The sequence below is a fragment of the Mesoplodon bidens genome, assembly GCF_964165515.1.
Source record: "Mesoplodon bidens genome assembly, chromosome: 14".
Taxonomy (NCBI): domain Eukaryota; kingdom Metazoa; phylum Chordata; class Mammalia; order Artiodactyla; family Ziphiidae; genus Mesoplodon; species Mesoplodon bidens.
Window position 1 is genome coordinate 47,593,311 of NC_138170.1, and position 13,029 is coordinate 47,606,339.

Consider the following 13,029-nt stretch of genomic DNA (forward strand, 5'->3'; position numbering starts at 1 on the left):
AAAAAACATTAGTCACAAATTCTATCATGTTACTCAAGGCTTTCCTTTGACTTTTTTTATCCAACATTATTTACCATGGCCCCTTTGAAAATTCTTCTTTTCCAGCCCATTCTGGCCTTTTGTGCTCTTTTTTGAATGCTGTATTAGTTTTGTCTTCTTGGTACATTTGTGCTGTTCCCCATGTTTGGCACCTTCATTTATGTCATTACAAAGTAATGTATCCTATACTTTCTTTTGGTCTAAACTCGTTCATGATACTTCAATTGATGTCCATAAAATCCTTTTATTTCTCTGATTTTATAAGGTGCATTTAGCCTGAACCTTACAACCTGTTCCTTGGGCTTCACAGAATTCTTGTGTCTCAGTCTGTTTAGATCAAAATAGAAGATATTTATCAAGCGATTGTTGCATTTATGTTACCAGGTTCAATGCTGCTGGGATTCAAACTGAGTATGTCAAAGCTCTCAAGCTGCTTGTTGTATAGTGCAGGGCACACTTCAAGTACACAAATGCGTCTAAACTAAGGCAAAGAAAATAAGACTTGTACATTTGACATATTGACACTCTAATTGTACTAGAAACACGGGGACAACCTGTACTTCTCATTCTTCTGTATCTCTCAGTGCAGTCAACATAGAATGAGGCACACTGTTGATGGATAGTCCTTATCACACACACCAACACTGCCACACCAGTAGCAATCATGTGCTGAGCACACGCTGTGCCCAATTCTTACATGCATTCTCTGTAATTCTCACAGCCTTACAGAGTAGGCTTTTTTTTTTTTTTTTTTTTTTTTTTTTTTTTTTTTTTTTGTGGTACGCGGGCCTCTCACTGTTGTGGCCTCTCCCGTTGCGGAGCACAGGCTCCGGACGACGAACAGGCTCAGCGGCCATGGCTCACGGGCCCAGCCGCTCCACGGCATGTGGGATCTTCCCGCACCAGGGCACGAACCCGTGTCCCCTGCATCGGCAGGCGGACTCTCAACCACTGCGCCACCAGGGAAGCCCAGAGTAGGCATTATTAACCCATTTCACAGATGAGGAATCTGACTCTTGAAGTTATGTAACTTAATGTGCCTACACTGAGGCAATCAGTAAATGTCAATCAGAACCAGGTGTTTGTAGCCAAGTATAACTAAGAAGCTTGTGCGCTATTCCCTACTCATTGCTGCCCAACTACTGGGAAACGGATACTTGTGATATCATCTCAGATCATTCCACAGATGACATTCTTGAGAGGGGGGCCGTTACACACACACAGACACACACACACACACACACACACACACTCCACACTAGTGACAAAGATAAGGGTTTCTTGATTTTTTTTTAAAAGCCCACTCCCCAAATGTTTGAGATTATCTGGCTCTGTACATGTTCTTTGCACCTTCTTCTGCCACAGCTCCATCATTTCCTTGTCAGTTGCATACATGGCCTACTTAAATAATATGAATAAAAATCAACCACTCATAGCTTGAAGGAAGGGTAACAGCATGTCTTCAAGTCCATAGGAAACTGACTCTTACTGGATGTCCATCCTGGCTCTCGTTCATACACTGGGTCATTAAAAAGCCTAGCTTCCTTGCCATGCACAGAATTTTGCCTGCAAGATCCCATTAATGCTAATGGGTCATTTTCCTTCCATCACCCCAAGGATGAAAAGGAAAAGGTGCATCATTGATGAAGTGCTAATGTTACACAGGGCTCAGGCCACTTAAAGGTTTCCTTTGTTCTCTTCCTGTGGCAATCCTGTGGGAGACTTAAGACCACTCTCTGCTATATGAAGAGTTTATAAAGACGGTATTAAGTTGTGGTGCTAAGTGCAGCTTCAGTAATGAAAATGAGAATGAGTCCCCTGCTTGTAAAGCCAAACTCATCCACCTTGGTACGTCTGAGGCTTAAATCCTGCACGGCTTGAATCAATATTTTCTGCTCTTTAACAACACAAGGGAAAGATTACTACTTCTCCTCAATAAGCTTTAAAAACTTATTTGGGCAGGTAAGTGTGCTGATAGGAAAAAATATAGGAAGTAGCAGGAAGTGAGGAAAGGAAGTAAGTGCATTTTAGGATTAGCTCTCTCCCTATGTGTTGCCTTACCATTCTTCTTTCTTTTCTGATTCTTATCTACTGTGACTTCAATCCATCAGTTGACTGACAATATTTATTGATTGCCCACTGTGCTTGTAGCCCAGTACTAGGCACTGTGGGAGAATCTAAGACAAAGACACAATCTCTATCCTCCAGGAGGTTACAATCAGAAAGAGGAAGATATGTTGTCAAATATATAGCATCCCATACATAATTTTGAGTACTAAGTTCTACATCTGAAAAACCTGAAGCAGTGACAAGAATTCTTCATTCAACTCCCACTGTTCTCTAATACTACATTCATTAGGCCCAGAGGAAAGCTGAAATTTCCTAACAAAGTTAGCTCAGCAAATGAATGTAGGGAGCACTTCCTTGCATTGATATTTGATATGTAATAGCATAAAGTTCAGCCCACAATCTCAGATGAGCAAGAAAGGTCACTTTCTCTGTTTTTCTATAACTCACCTTGGTTTCTGTTTTGAGCTGTGATTCTTTGAGTTAGTGAAAATGTAATCTCAGGCAATTTCAGTTCCCTTATTTCCTTGGGATTATGTCTAGATGATTTGGGGGTGGGGGACTTCCATTGTACCAGTATCTGGGGAGGTAGAGAGATTGAACAGGAGTTGGTCTCAAATATTCTAGATTAATTTCTTAGGTGCCCACTGAATTGCTACCCAGCATCTTCTTTCTTGTGTGCATGACCTCCTCAGGCCAGCCTTTTTCTGCTTGCTCCTGTTCCACTCTGGGAATTGTTCCATTGCTGCCACACAACAAGGGGATGTGAAAAGTTCTGTCAGGCTAAGAAAGCTCCCAGCATGTCTGAATCAACTATCCATCTCTTTCTTCTCAAGGATATTACTGCTGCCTCTGGGTTCTCTTGAGGAAATGCACACAGATCAGTATTAATTTCCTCAACCTACATGAGGTTTTGGCATCCACCAGGGCTCAGGCCTCAAGTCAGATCACTATGTCCTCTATTGGGCAATGACTATATTCAAACTTCTTCTCCTCCAACTTTCTCTCCTGCTTGCCCACATGAGGGGCAGGAAAGCTTTACTCTTCTCATGTAATTGCCTGTATATTCTGTCTATTTCACTCCTCTAAGAGTCTTGAATTTTAAGGATCAAATACATAAAGATAACTTTGTATCTTTGGTCTCTGAGGCAAATAAAACACAATCACTTGAAATTTAACTGAGAGAAAAGACTAAGGAGAGAAAGGAAATATGGAAGGGAAAAATCAAATGTTTCAAAACTAGTATCGTATTTCAGATCAAAAACATGCTTTCCTTTAATATTAAGAATGACGGTTAATAGTCAATAGATGTTTCCTTTTTTTTTTTACACCTTTATTGGAGTATAATTGCTTTACAATTCTGTGTTAGTTTCTGCTTTATAACAAAATGAATCAGTTATACATATACATATGTTCCCATATCTCTTCCCTCTTGTGTCTCCCTCCCTCCCACCCTCCCTATCCCACCCCTCTAGGTGGTCACAAAGCACCGAGCTGATCTCCCTGTGCTATGCGGCTGCTTCCCACTAGCTATCTATTTTACGTTTGGTAGTGTATATATGTCCGTGCCACTCTCTCACTTTGTCCCAGCTTACCCTTCCCCCTCCCCATATCCTCAAGTCCATTCTCTAGTAGGTCTGTGTCTTTATTCCTGTCTTACTCCTAGGTTCTTCATGACATTTTTTTTTCTTAAATTCCATATATATATATGTTAGCATATGGTATTTGTCTTTCTGTTTATGACTTACTTCACTCTGTATGACAGACTCTAGGTCTATCCACCTCATTACAAATATCTCAATTTCATTTCTTTTTATGGCTGAGTAATATTCCATTGTATATATGTGCCACATCTTCTTTATCCATTCATCCGATGATGGACACTTAGGTTGTTTCCATCTCTGGGCTATTGTAAATAGAGCTGCAATGAATATTTTGGTACATGACTCTTTCTGAATTATGCTTTTCTCAGGGTATATGCCCAATAGTGGGATCACTGGGTCATATGGTAGTTCTATTTGTAGTTTTTTAAGGAACCTCCATACCGTTCTCCATAGTGGCTGTACCAATACACATTCCCACCATCAGTGCAAGAGGGTTCCCTTTTCTCCACACCCTCTCCAGCATTTATTGTTTCTAGATTTTTTTAAGATGGCCATTCTGACTGGTGTGAGATGATATCTCACTGTAGTTTTGATTTGCATTTCTCTATTGATTAATGATGTTGAGCATTCTTTCATGTGTTTGTTGGCAGTCTGTATGTCTTCTTTGGAGAAATGTCTATTTAGGTCTTCTGCCCATTTTTGGATTGGGTTGTTTGTTTTTTTGGTTATTGAGCTGCAGGAGCTGCTTATAAATTTTGGAGATTAATCCTTTGTCAGTTGCTTCATTTGCAAATATTTTCTCCCATTCTGAGGGTTGTCTTTTGGTCTTGTTTATGGTTTCCTTTGCTGTGCAAAAGCTTTGAAGTTTCATTAGGTCCCATTTGTTTATTTTTATTTCCATTTCTCTATGAGGTGGGTCAAAAAGGATCTTGCTGTGATTTATGTCATAGAGTGTTCTGCCTATGTTTTCCTCTAAGAGTTTGATAGTTTCTGGCCTTACATTTAGGTCTTTACTCCATTTTGAGCTTATTTTTGTGTATGGTGTTAAGGAGTGATCTAATCTCATACTTTTACATGTACCTGTCCAGTTTTCCCAGCACCACTTATTGAACAGGCTGTCCTTTCTCCACTGTACATTCCTGCCTCCTTTATCAAAGACAAGGTGACCATATGTGCGTGGGTTTACATCTGGGCTTTCTATCCTGTTCCATTGATCTATCTTTCTGTTTTTGTGCCAGTACCATACTGTCTTGATTACTGTAGCTTTGGAGTATAGTCTGAAGTCAGGGAGCCTGATTCCTCCAGCTCCGTTTTTCGTTCTCAAGATTGCTTTGGCTATTCAGGGTCTTTTGTGTTTCCATACAAGTTTTGAATTTTTTTGTTCTAGTTCTGTGAAAAATGCCAGTGGTAGTTTGATAGGGATTGCATTGAATCTGTAGATTGCTTTGGGTAGTAGAGTCATTTTCACAATGTTGATTCTTCCAATCCAAGAACATGGTATATCTCTCCATCAGTTTGTATCATCTTTAATTTCTTTCATCAGTGTCTTATAATTTTCTGCATACAGGTCTTTTGTCTCCTTAGGTAGGTTTATTCCTAGAAATTTTATTCTTTTTGTTGCAGTGGTAAATGGGAGTGTTTTCTTGATTTCACTTTCAGATTTTTCATCATTAGTGTACAGGAATGCCAGAGATTTCTGTGCATTAATTTTGTATCCTGCTACTTTACCAAATTCATCGATTAGCTCTAGTAGTTTTCTGGTAGCACCTTTAGGATTCTCTATGTATAGTATCATGTCATCTGCAAACAGTGACATCTTTACTTCTTCTTTTCCAATTTGGATTCCTTTTATTTCCTTTTCTTCTCTGATTGCTGTGGCTAAAACTTCCAAAACTCTGTTGAATAAGAGTGGTGAGAGTGGGCAACCTTGTCTTGTTCCTGATCTTAGTGGAAATGCTTTCAGTTTTTCACCATTGAGGATGATGTTGGCTGTGCGTTTGTCATATATGGCCTTTATTATGTTGAGGAAAGTTCCCTCTATGCCTACTTTCTGGGGTTTTTTTTATCATAAATGGGTGTTGAATTTTTTCAAAAGCTTTTTCTGCATCTATTGAGATGATCATATGGTTTTTCTCCTTCAATTTCTTAATATGGTGTGTCACATTGATTGAAGAATCCTTGCATTCCTGGAATAAACCCCACTTGATCATGGTGTATGATCCTTTTAATGTGCTGTTGGATTCTGTTTGCTAGTATTTTGTTGAGGATTTTTGCATCTATATTCATCAGTGATATTGGCCTGTAGTTTTCTTTCTTTGTGACATCCTTGTCTGGTTTTGGTATCAAGGTGATGGTGGCCTCGTAGAATGAGTTCGGGAGTGTTCCTCCCGAGAGGAACACTATCCTTGAGAAGGATAGGTGTTAGCTCTTCTCTAAATGTTTGATAGAATTCACCTGTGAAGCCACCTGGTCCTGGGCTTTTGTTTGTTGGAAGATTTTAAATCACAGTTTCAATTTCAGTGCTTGTGATTGGTCTGTTCATATTTTCTAGTTCTTCCTGATTCAGTCTTGGCAGGTTGTGCATTTCTAAGAATTTGTCCATTTCTTCCAGGTTGTCCATTTTATTGGCGTAGAGTTGCTTGTAGTAATCTCTCATGATCCTTTGTATTTCTGCAGTGTCAGTTGTTACTTCTCCTTTTTCATTTCTAATTGTATTGATTTGAGTCTTCTCCCTTTTTTTCTTGATGAGTCTGGCTAATGGTTTATCAATTTTGTTTATCTTCTCAAAGAACCAGCTTTTAGTTTTATTGATCTTTGCTATTGTTTCCTTCACTTCTTTTTCATTTATTTCTGATCTGATTTTTATGATTTCTTTCCTTCTGCTAACGGAGTTTTTTTGTTCTTCTTTCTCCAATTGCTTTAGGTGTAAGGTTAGGTTGTTTATTCGAGATGTTTCCTATTTCTTAAGGTAGGATTGTATTGCTCTAACTTCCCTCTTAGAACTGCTTTTGCTGCATCCCATAGGTTTTGGGTCATTGTGTCTCCATTGTCATTTGTTTCTAGGTATTTTTTTAATTTCCTCTTTGATTTCTTCAGTGATCACTTCGTTATTAAGTAGTGTATTGTTTAGCCTCCATGTTTTTGTATTTTTTACAGATCTTTTCCTGTAATTGACATCTAGTCTCATAGCATTGTGGTCGGAAAAGATACTTGATACAATTTCAATTTTCTTAAATTTACCAAGGCTAGATTTGTGACCCAAGATATGACCTATCCTGGAGAATGTTCCATGAGCACTTGAGAAAAATGTGTATTCTGTTCTTTTTGGATGGAATGTCCTATAAATATCAATTAAGTCCATCGTGTTTAATGTATCATTTAAAGCTTGTGTTTCCTTATTTATTTTCATTTTGGATGATGTGTCCATTGGTGAAAGTGGGGTGTTAAAGTCCCCTACTATGAATGTGTTACTGTCGATTTCCCCTTTTATGGCTGTTAGTATTTGCCTTTTGTATTGAGGTGCTCCTATGTTGGGTGCATAAATATTTACAATTATTATATCTTCTTCTTGGATTGATCCCTTGATCATTATGTAGTGTCCTTCTTTGTCTCTTCTAATAGTCTTTATTTTAAAGTCTATTTTGTCTGATATGAGACTTGCTACTCCAGCTTTCTTTTGGTTTCCATTTGCATGGAATATCTTTTTCCATCCCCTTACTTTCAGTCTGTATGTGTCTCTAGGTCTGAAGTGGGTCTCTTGTAGACAGCATATATATGGGTCTTGTTTTTGTATCCATTCAGCCAATCTGTGTCTTTTATTGGGAGCATTTAGTCCATTTACATTTAAGGTAATTATCGATATGTATGTTCCTATTCCCATTTTCTTAATTGTTTTGGGTTCGTTATTGTAGGTCTTTTCCTTCTCTTGTGTTTCTTGCCTAGAGAAGTTCCTTTAGCATTTGTTGTAAAGCTGGTTTGGTGGTGCTGAACTCTCTCAGCTTTTGCTTGTCTGTAAACGTTTTAATTTCTCCATCAAATCTGAATGATCCTTACTGGGTAGAGTAATCTTGGTTGCAGGTTTTTCTCCTTCATCACTTTAAATATGTCCTGCCAGTCCCTTCTGGCTTGCAGAGTTTCTGCTGAAATATCAGCTGTTAACCTTATGGGGATTCCCTTGTGTGTTATTTGTTGTTTTTCCCTTGCTGCTTTTAATATGCTTTCTTTGTATTTAATTTTTGACAGTTTGATTAATATGCGTCTTGGCATGTTTCTCCTTGGATTTATTCTGTGTGGGACTCTCTGTGCCTCCTGGACTTGATTAACTATTTCCTTTCCCATATTAGGGAAGTTTTCAACTGTAATCTCTTCAAATATTTTCTCAGTCCCTTTCTTTTTCTCTTCTTCTTCTGGAACCCCTATAATTCTAATGTTGGTGCGTTTAATGTTGTCCCAGAGGTCTCTGAGACTGTCCTCAGTTCTTTTTCATTCTTTTTTCTTTATTCTGCTCTGCAGTAGTTATTTCCACTATTTTATCTTCCAGGTCACTTATCTGTTCTTCTGCCTCAGTTATTCTGCTATTGATCCCTTCTAGAGTATTTTTAATTTCATTTATTGTGTTGTTCATCATTGCTTGTTTCATCTTTAGTTCTTCTAGGTCCTTGTTAAATGTTTCTTGCATTTTGTCTATTCTATTTCCAAGATTTTGGATCATCTTTACTATCATTATTCTGAATTCTTTTTCAGGTAGACTGCCTATTTCCTCTTCATTCGTTAGGTCTGGTGGGTTTTTATCTTGCTCCTTCATCTGCTGTGTGTTTTTCTGTCTTCTCATTTTGCTTATCTTACTGTGTTTGGGGTCTCCTTTTTGCAGGCTGCAGGTTCGTAGTTCCCGTTATTTTTGGTGTCTGTCCCCAGTGGCTAAAGTTGGTTCAGTGGGTTGTGTAGGCTTCCTGGTGGAGGGGACTAGTGCCTGTGTTCTGGTGGATGAGGCTGGATCTTGTCTTTCTGGTGGGTAGGTCCACATCTGGTGATGTGTTTTGGGGTATCTGTGGACTTATTATGATTTTAGGCAGCCTCTCTGCTAATGGGTAGTGTTGTGTTCCTGTCTTGCTAGTTGTTTGGCATAGGGTGTCCAGCACTGTAGCTTGCTGGTCGTTGAGTGAAGCTGGGTGCTGGTGTTGAGATGGAGATCTCTGGGAGATTTTTGCCGGTTGATATTATGTGGAGCTGGGAGGTCTCTTGTGGACCAATGTCCTGAAGTTGGCTCTCCCACCTCAGAGGCACAGCTCTGATGCCTGGCTGCAGCACCAAGAGCCTTTCATCCACACGGCTCAGAATAAAAGGGAGAAAAAGTAGAAAGAAAGAAAGAGAGAGAGAGAGAGAGAGAGGGAGGGAGGGAGGGAGGAAGGAAAAAAGATAAAGTAAAATAAAGTAAAGTAAGATAAAATAAAATAGTTATTAAAATAAATAATTATTAAGAAAAAAAATTTTTTAAGGAAAAAAAAAAACGGACGGATAGGACCCTAGGACAAATGATGGAAGCAAAGCTATACAGACAAAATCTCACACAGAAAAAAAAAAAAAAAAAAACCCTCACACAGAAGCATACACACTCACAAAAAGAGGAAAAGAGGAGAAAATCATAAATCTTGCTCTCAAAGTCCACCTCCTCATTTTGGGATGGTTCGTTGTCTATTCCACAGATGCAGGGTACATCAAGTTGATTGTGGAGCTTTAATCCGCTGCTTCTGAGGCTCCTGGGAGAGATTTCCCTTTCTCTTCTTTGTTCTCACAGCTCCCGGGACTCAGCTTTGGATTTGGCCCCACCTCTGCGTGTAGGTCGCCTGAGGGCATCTGTTCTTCGCTCAGCTCAGACAGGACGGGGTTAAAGGAGCAGCTACTTCGGGGACTCTGGCTCACTCAGGCCGGAGGGAAGGGAGGCGTACGGAAGGCGGGGCGAGCCTGCGGCGGCAGAGGCCGGCATGACGTTGCACCAGCCTGAGGCGCGCCGCGTGACGTTGCACCAGCCTGAGGCACGCCGCGTGACGTTGCACCAGCCTGAGGCGCGCCGCGTGACGTTGCACCAGCCTGAGGCGCGCCGCGTGACGTTGCACCAGCCTGAGGCACGCCGTGCGTTCTCCTGGGGAAGTTGTTCCTGGATCCCGGGACCCTGGCAGTGGCGGGCTACACAGGCTCCCAGAAGGGAGGTGTGGATAGTGATTTGTGCTCGCACACAGGCATCTTAGTGGCGGCAGCAGCAGCCTTAGCGTCTCATGCCCGTCTCTGGGGTCCGCACTTTTAGGCGCGGCTCGCGCCCGTCTCTGGAGCTCCTTTAAGCAGCGCTCTTAATCCCCTCTCCTCGAGCACCAGGAAACAAAGAGGGAAGAAAAAGTCTCCTGCCTCTTCGGCAGGTCCAGACTTTTTCCCGGACTCCCTCCCAGCCAGCCATGGCGCACTAACCCCCTGCAGGCTTCCTCTCCCTGCGCTCCTACCGAAGCCCGAGCCTCAGCTCCCACCCCGCCCGCCCCGGCCGGTGAGCAGACAAGCCTCTCGGCCTGGTGAGTGCCGGTCGTCACCGATCCTCTGTGCGGGAATCTCTCCGCTTTGCCCTCCGCACCCCTGTTGCTGCGCTCTCCTCCGCGGCTCCGAAGCTTTCCCTCTCCGCCACCCGCAGTCTCCGCCCGCGAAGGGGCTTCCTAGTGTGTGGAAACCTTTCCTCCTTCACGGCTCCCTCCCACTGGTGCAGGTCCTGTCCCTATTATTTTGTCTGTTTTTTCTTTTTTCTTTTGCCCTATCCAGGTACGTGGGGAGTTTCTTGCCTTTTGGGGGGTCTGAGGTCTTCTGCCAGCGTTCAGTAGGTGTTCTGTAGGAGTTGTGTCACGTGTAGATGTATTTCTGGTGTATCTGTGGGGAGGAAGGTGATCGCGTCTTACTCTTCCGCCATCTTCCCCTCGTCCAGTCGGTTTCCAGGGTTTGACTCACATACAAGGTGGGTGACCCTGCTAGTGTTGGAGGGTCTCCTGCAGAGGCGGGTGGTGACTATGTCTCACTGTAGGGGCAAGGACCTAGATGTTTCCTATTATTTAAGAGGTGAGGGAAGTAAGCATATCCAGTACCTTCAGTACAAATTATGCAGGATCAGTGGCATCCTAGTGTAATACTTAGAGCTTTAGTTAGTAGGTCAGGGACCTAAGTTCTCAGTTTATTTTTGTTTTGTTTTGTTTTGTTTTTTGCTGTACGCGGGCCTCTCACTGTTGTGGCCTGTCCCGTTGCGGAGCACAGGCTCCGGACGCGCAGGCCCAGCGGCCATGGCTCACGGGCCCAGCCGCTCCGCGGCATGTCAGATCCTCCCTGACCGGGGCATGAACCCGTGTCCCCTGCATCGGCAGGCGGACTCTCAACCACTGCGCCACCAGGGAAGCCCAGTTCTCAGTTTTTTATGGCTAAATGACTTGAAGCAAGCTCAGTTTTCTCATCAGTACAATCAGGAGTGTTCTGTGTGTTGCTTGATTTTTACCCTACTTACCAGGTTAGCCTATTACTGTTTTACGGATGGTGGCGGAAGACACAAGCTTTCTGGGTCAGACACCAAGCACTTTATTACTCATGACTTAACAAACAGTGTGAGCATCAGCATGTGTATCAGTTCTCCTTCCTCCCAAGTCCCATGAAAACAATACAAAGGGGCCCAGAGAACATTAGGAATATAGGAGTTTTGTGTTACAGTGGGAGAAGGTATCAGGTAACATGAAAGTTAAATAAAATGGTTAATGTGAGAGAGAAAATCCAAATGACAGTGCAAAGTCAGAGAAGTAAGTAGCTAAATAGAATATGTTACTAGGACTTGTAAACAGGAGTAGTATATTATGGAAATTTGGGGTCACCCTCCTTACGTTCTGCATTGATTGTTTACTAGAGTCAGTTAATTACATCTACTCAGTGCTATACAGATATGATGAATAATCTTTAATAGAAAAGAAACAGAATCAAGCTTGGATTGCAATCTCTTTTTTTAAGTAGTAGTCCATAAAGTTGGAAAATCTTCAACCTAGAGATATGAAGATGACAAGCAGAGCAAAGTGTCCCACTAGAAACTGTAATAAAATTGGGAAAAATTAATTGGTAACTTGTCAATAGATCCCAGAACAGCATAAAGAATTCAAAGTGGTATGCCTTTACCTAAAAAATGAAATACTTGAAAAGGGATGGAATATTCAGGTATATATAGTCTACTATGGGAGTGACTTAGTGAATAAATTAGGTGCAAGCAAGATTAATAGGTTCAAGCATACTAGAAAAGGCAATTTTAGACATTAGACATTTAGAATTTATTGAGCTTCTAGTTAACAGAAAGGCCTAGAACTCTCTAAGCAGAATGTAGATTTGATAATAATAACACCTGCTAACATCTACTACATATTTTCATTCTGATAGATTCTTTCCATTATTTTATCTCATTTAATTCTCACACAACCCTATGGAACAGGCTTTATTGTTCCCATTTTAGAAATGAGGTTACTAATGATCAGAGAAACTAAAAAAAAAAAAAAAAAAAAAAAAAAAAATGCTCAAAGCCATAGAGTCGGTAAATAACTTGACTTGGATTTTATTGGGTTGGCCAAAAAGTTCTTTTGGGTTCTTCCATAACATCTTATGGAAAAACGTGAACAAACTTTTTGGCCAACCCAATAATTCAGGGACCACTTCATGGTCCATGTTCCTTCCATTTTGCCACACTGTATCGAACTCATTTAAGTTCTCTGTGGAAATAGCTTCTAGAAATTTCTTCTGGTGCTGATGTATTATTCAAACACCTGTATTGTTTTGTACTTTTAAGAAAATATCTAGTCATAAATTTACTTTTTAAAATTAATTTAATGAAAAATAAACCTCTCTATTTTGTGTGCGTGTGTTCTACTGTTGTTTAAAGTCAATGTTAAGTTACTTTTGTGACCAAAATTTTTGTCTTCCCACAGGTGACTTGTATATAGGAGGAGTGGCCAAGGAAACATATAAATCCTTGCCGAAACTCGTCCATGCCAAGGAGGGCTTCCAAGGCTGCCTGGCATCAGTTGATCTAAATGGACGGCTTCCAGACCTCATCTCAGATGCTCTTTTCTGCAATGGACAGATTGAGAGAGGCTGTGAAGGTACTAGATCTTTGTTATCACACTCAAAATAATTCTAATTCCACCTATAAATGAGAACAGCAAAATTCTCTGGCAGGCAAAATTTTCATTTCTGACAATTGGCCATACCCCCAGTTACGGCTTAAAAGTCCTTATTCATGTTTTCAACTTTTCATCCCATAAATCTTAAA

The 13,029-nt window shown here is 41.0% G+C and overlaps 1 protein-coding gene across 32 annotated transcripts in view; it reads left to right on the forward strand.

Moving 5' to 3' along the window:
• NRXN1 (neurexin 1) overlaps positions 1-13,029 on the forward strand; it is a gene marked incomplete at both ends in the record, with an annotated part of 1,149,966 nt that overhangs the window by 574,345 nt on the left and 562,592 nt on the right. For all 32 annotated transcript variants that reach the window (XM_081253733.1, XM_081253747.1, XM_081253714.1 and 29 more), the window contains one exon: positions 12,686-12,859. In XM_081253733.1, coding sequence (XP_081109859.1) covers positions 12,686-12,859 — 174 coding nt within the window. The remainder of the gene's footprint in view (positions 1-12,685; positions 12,860-13,029) is intronic.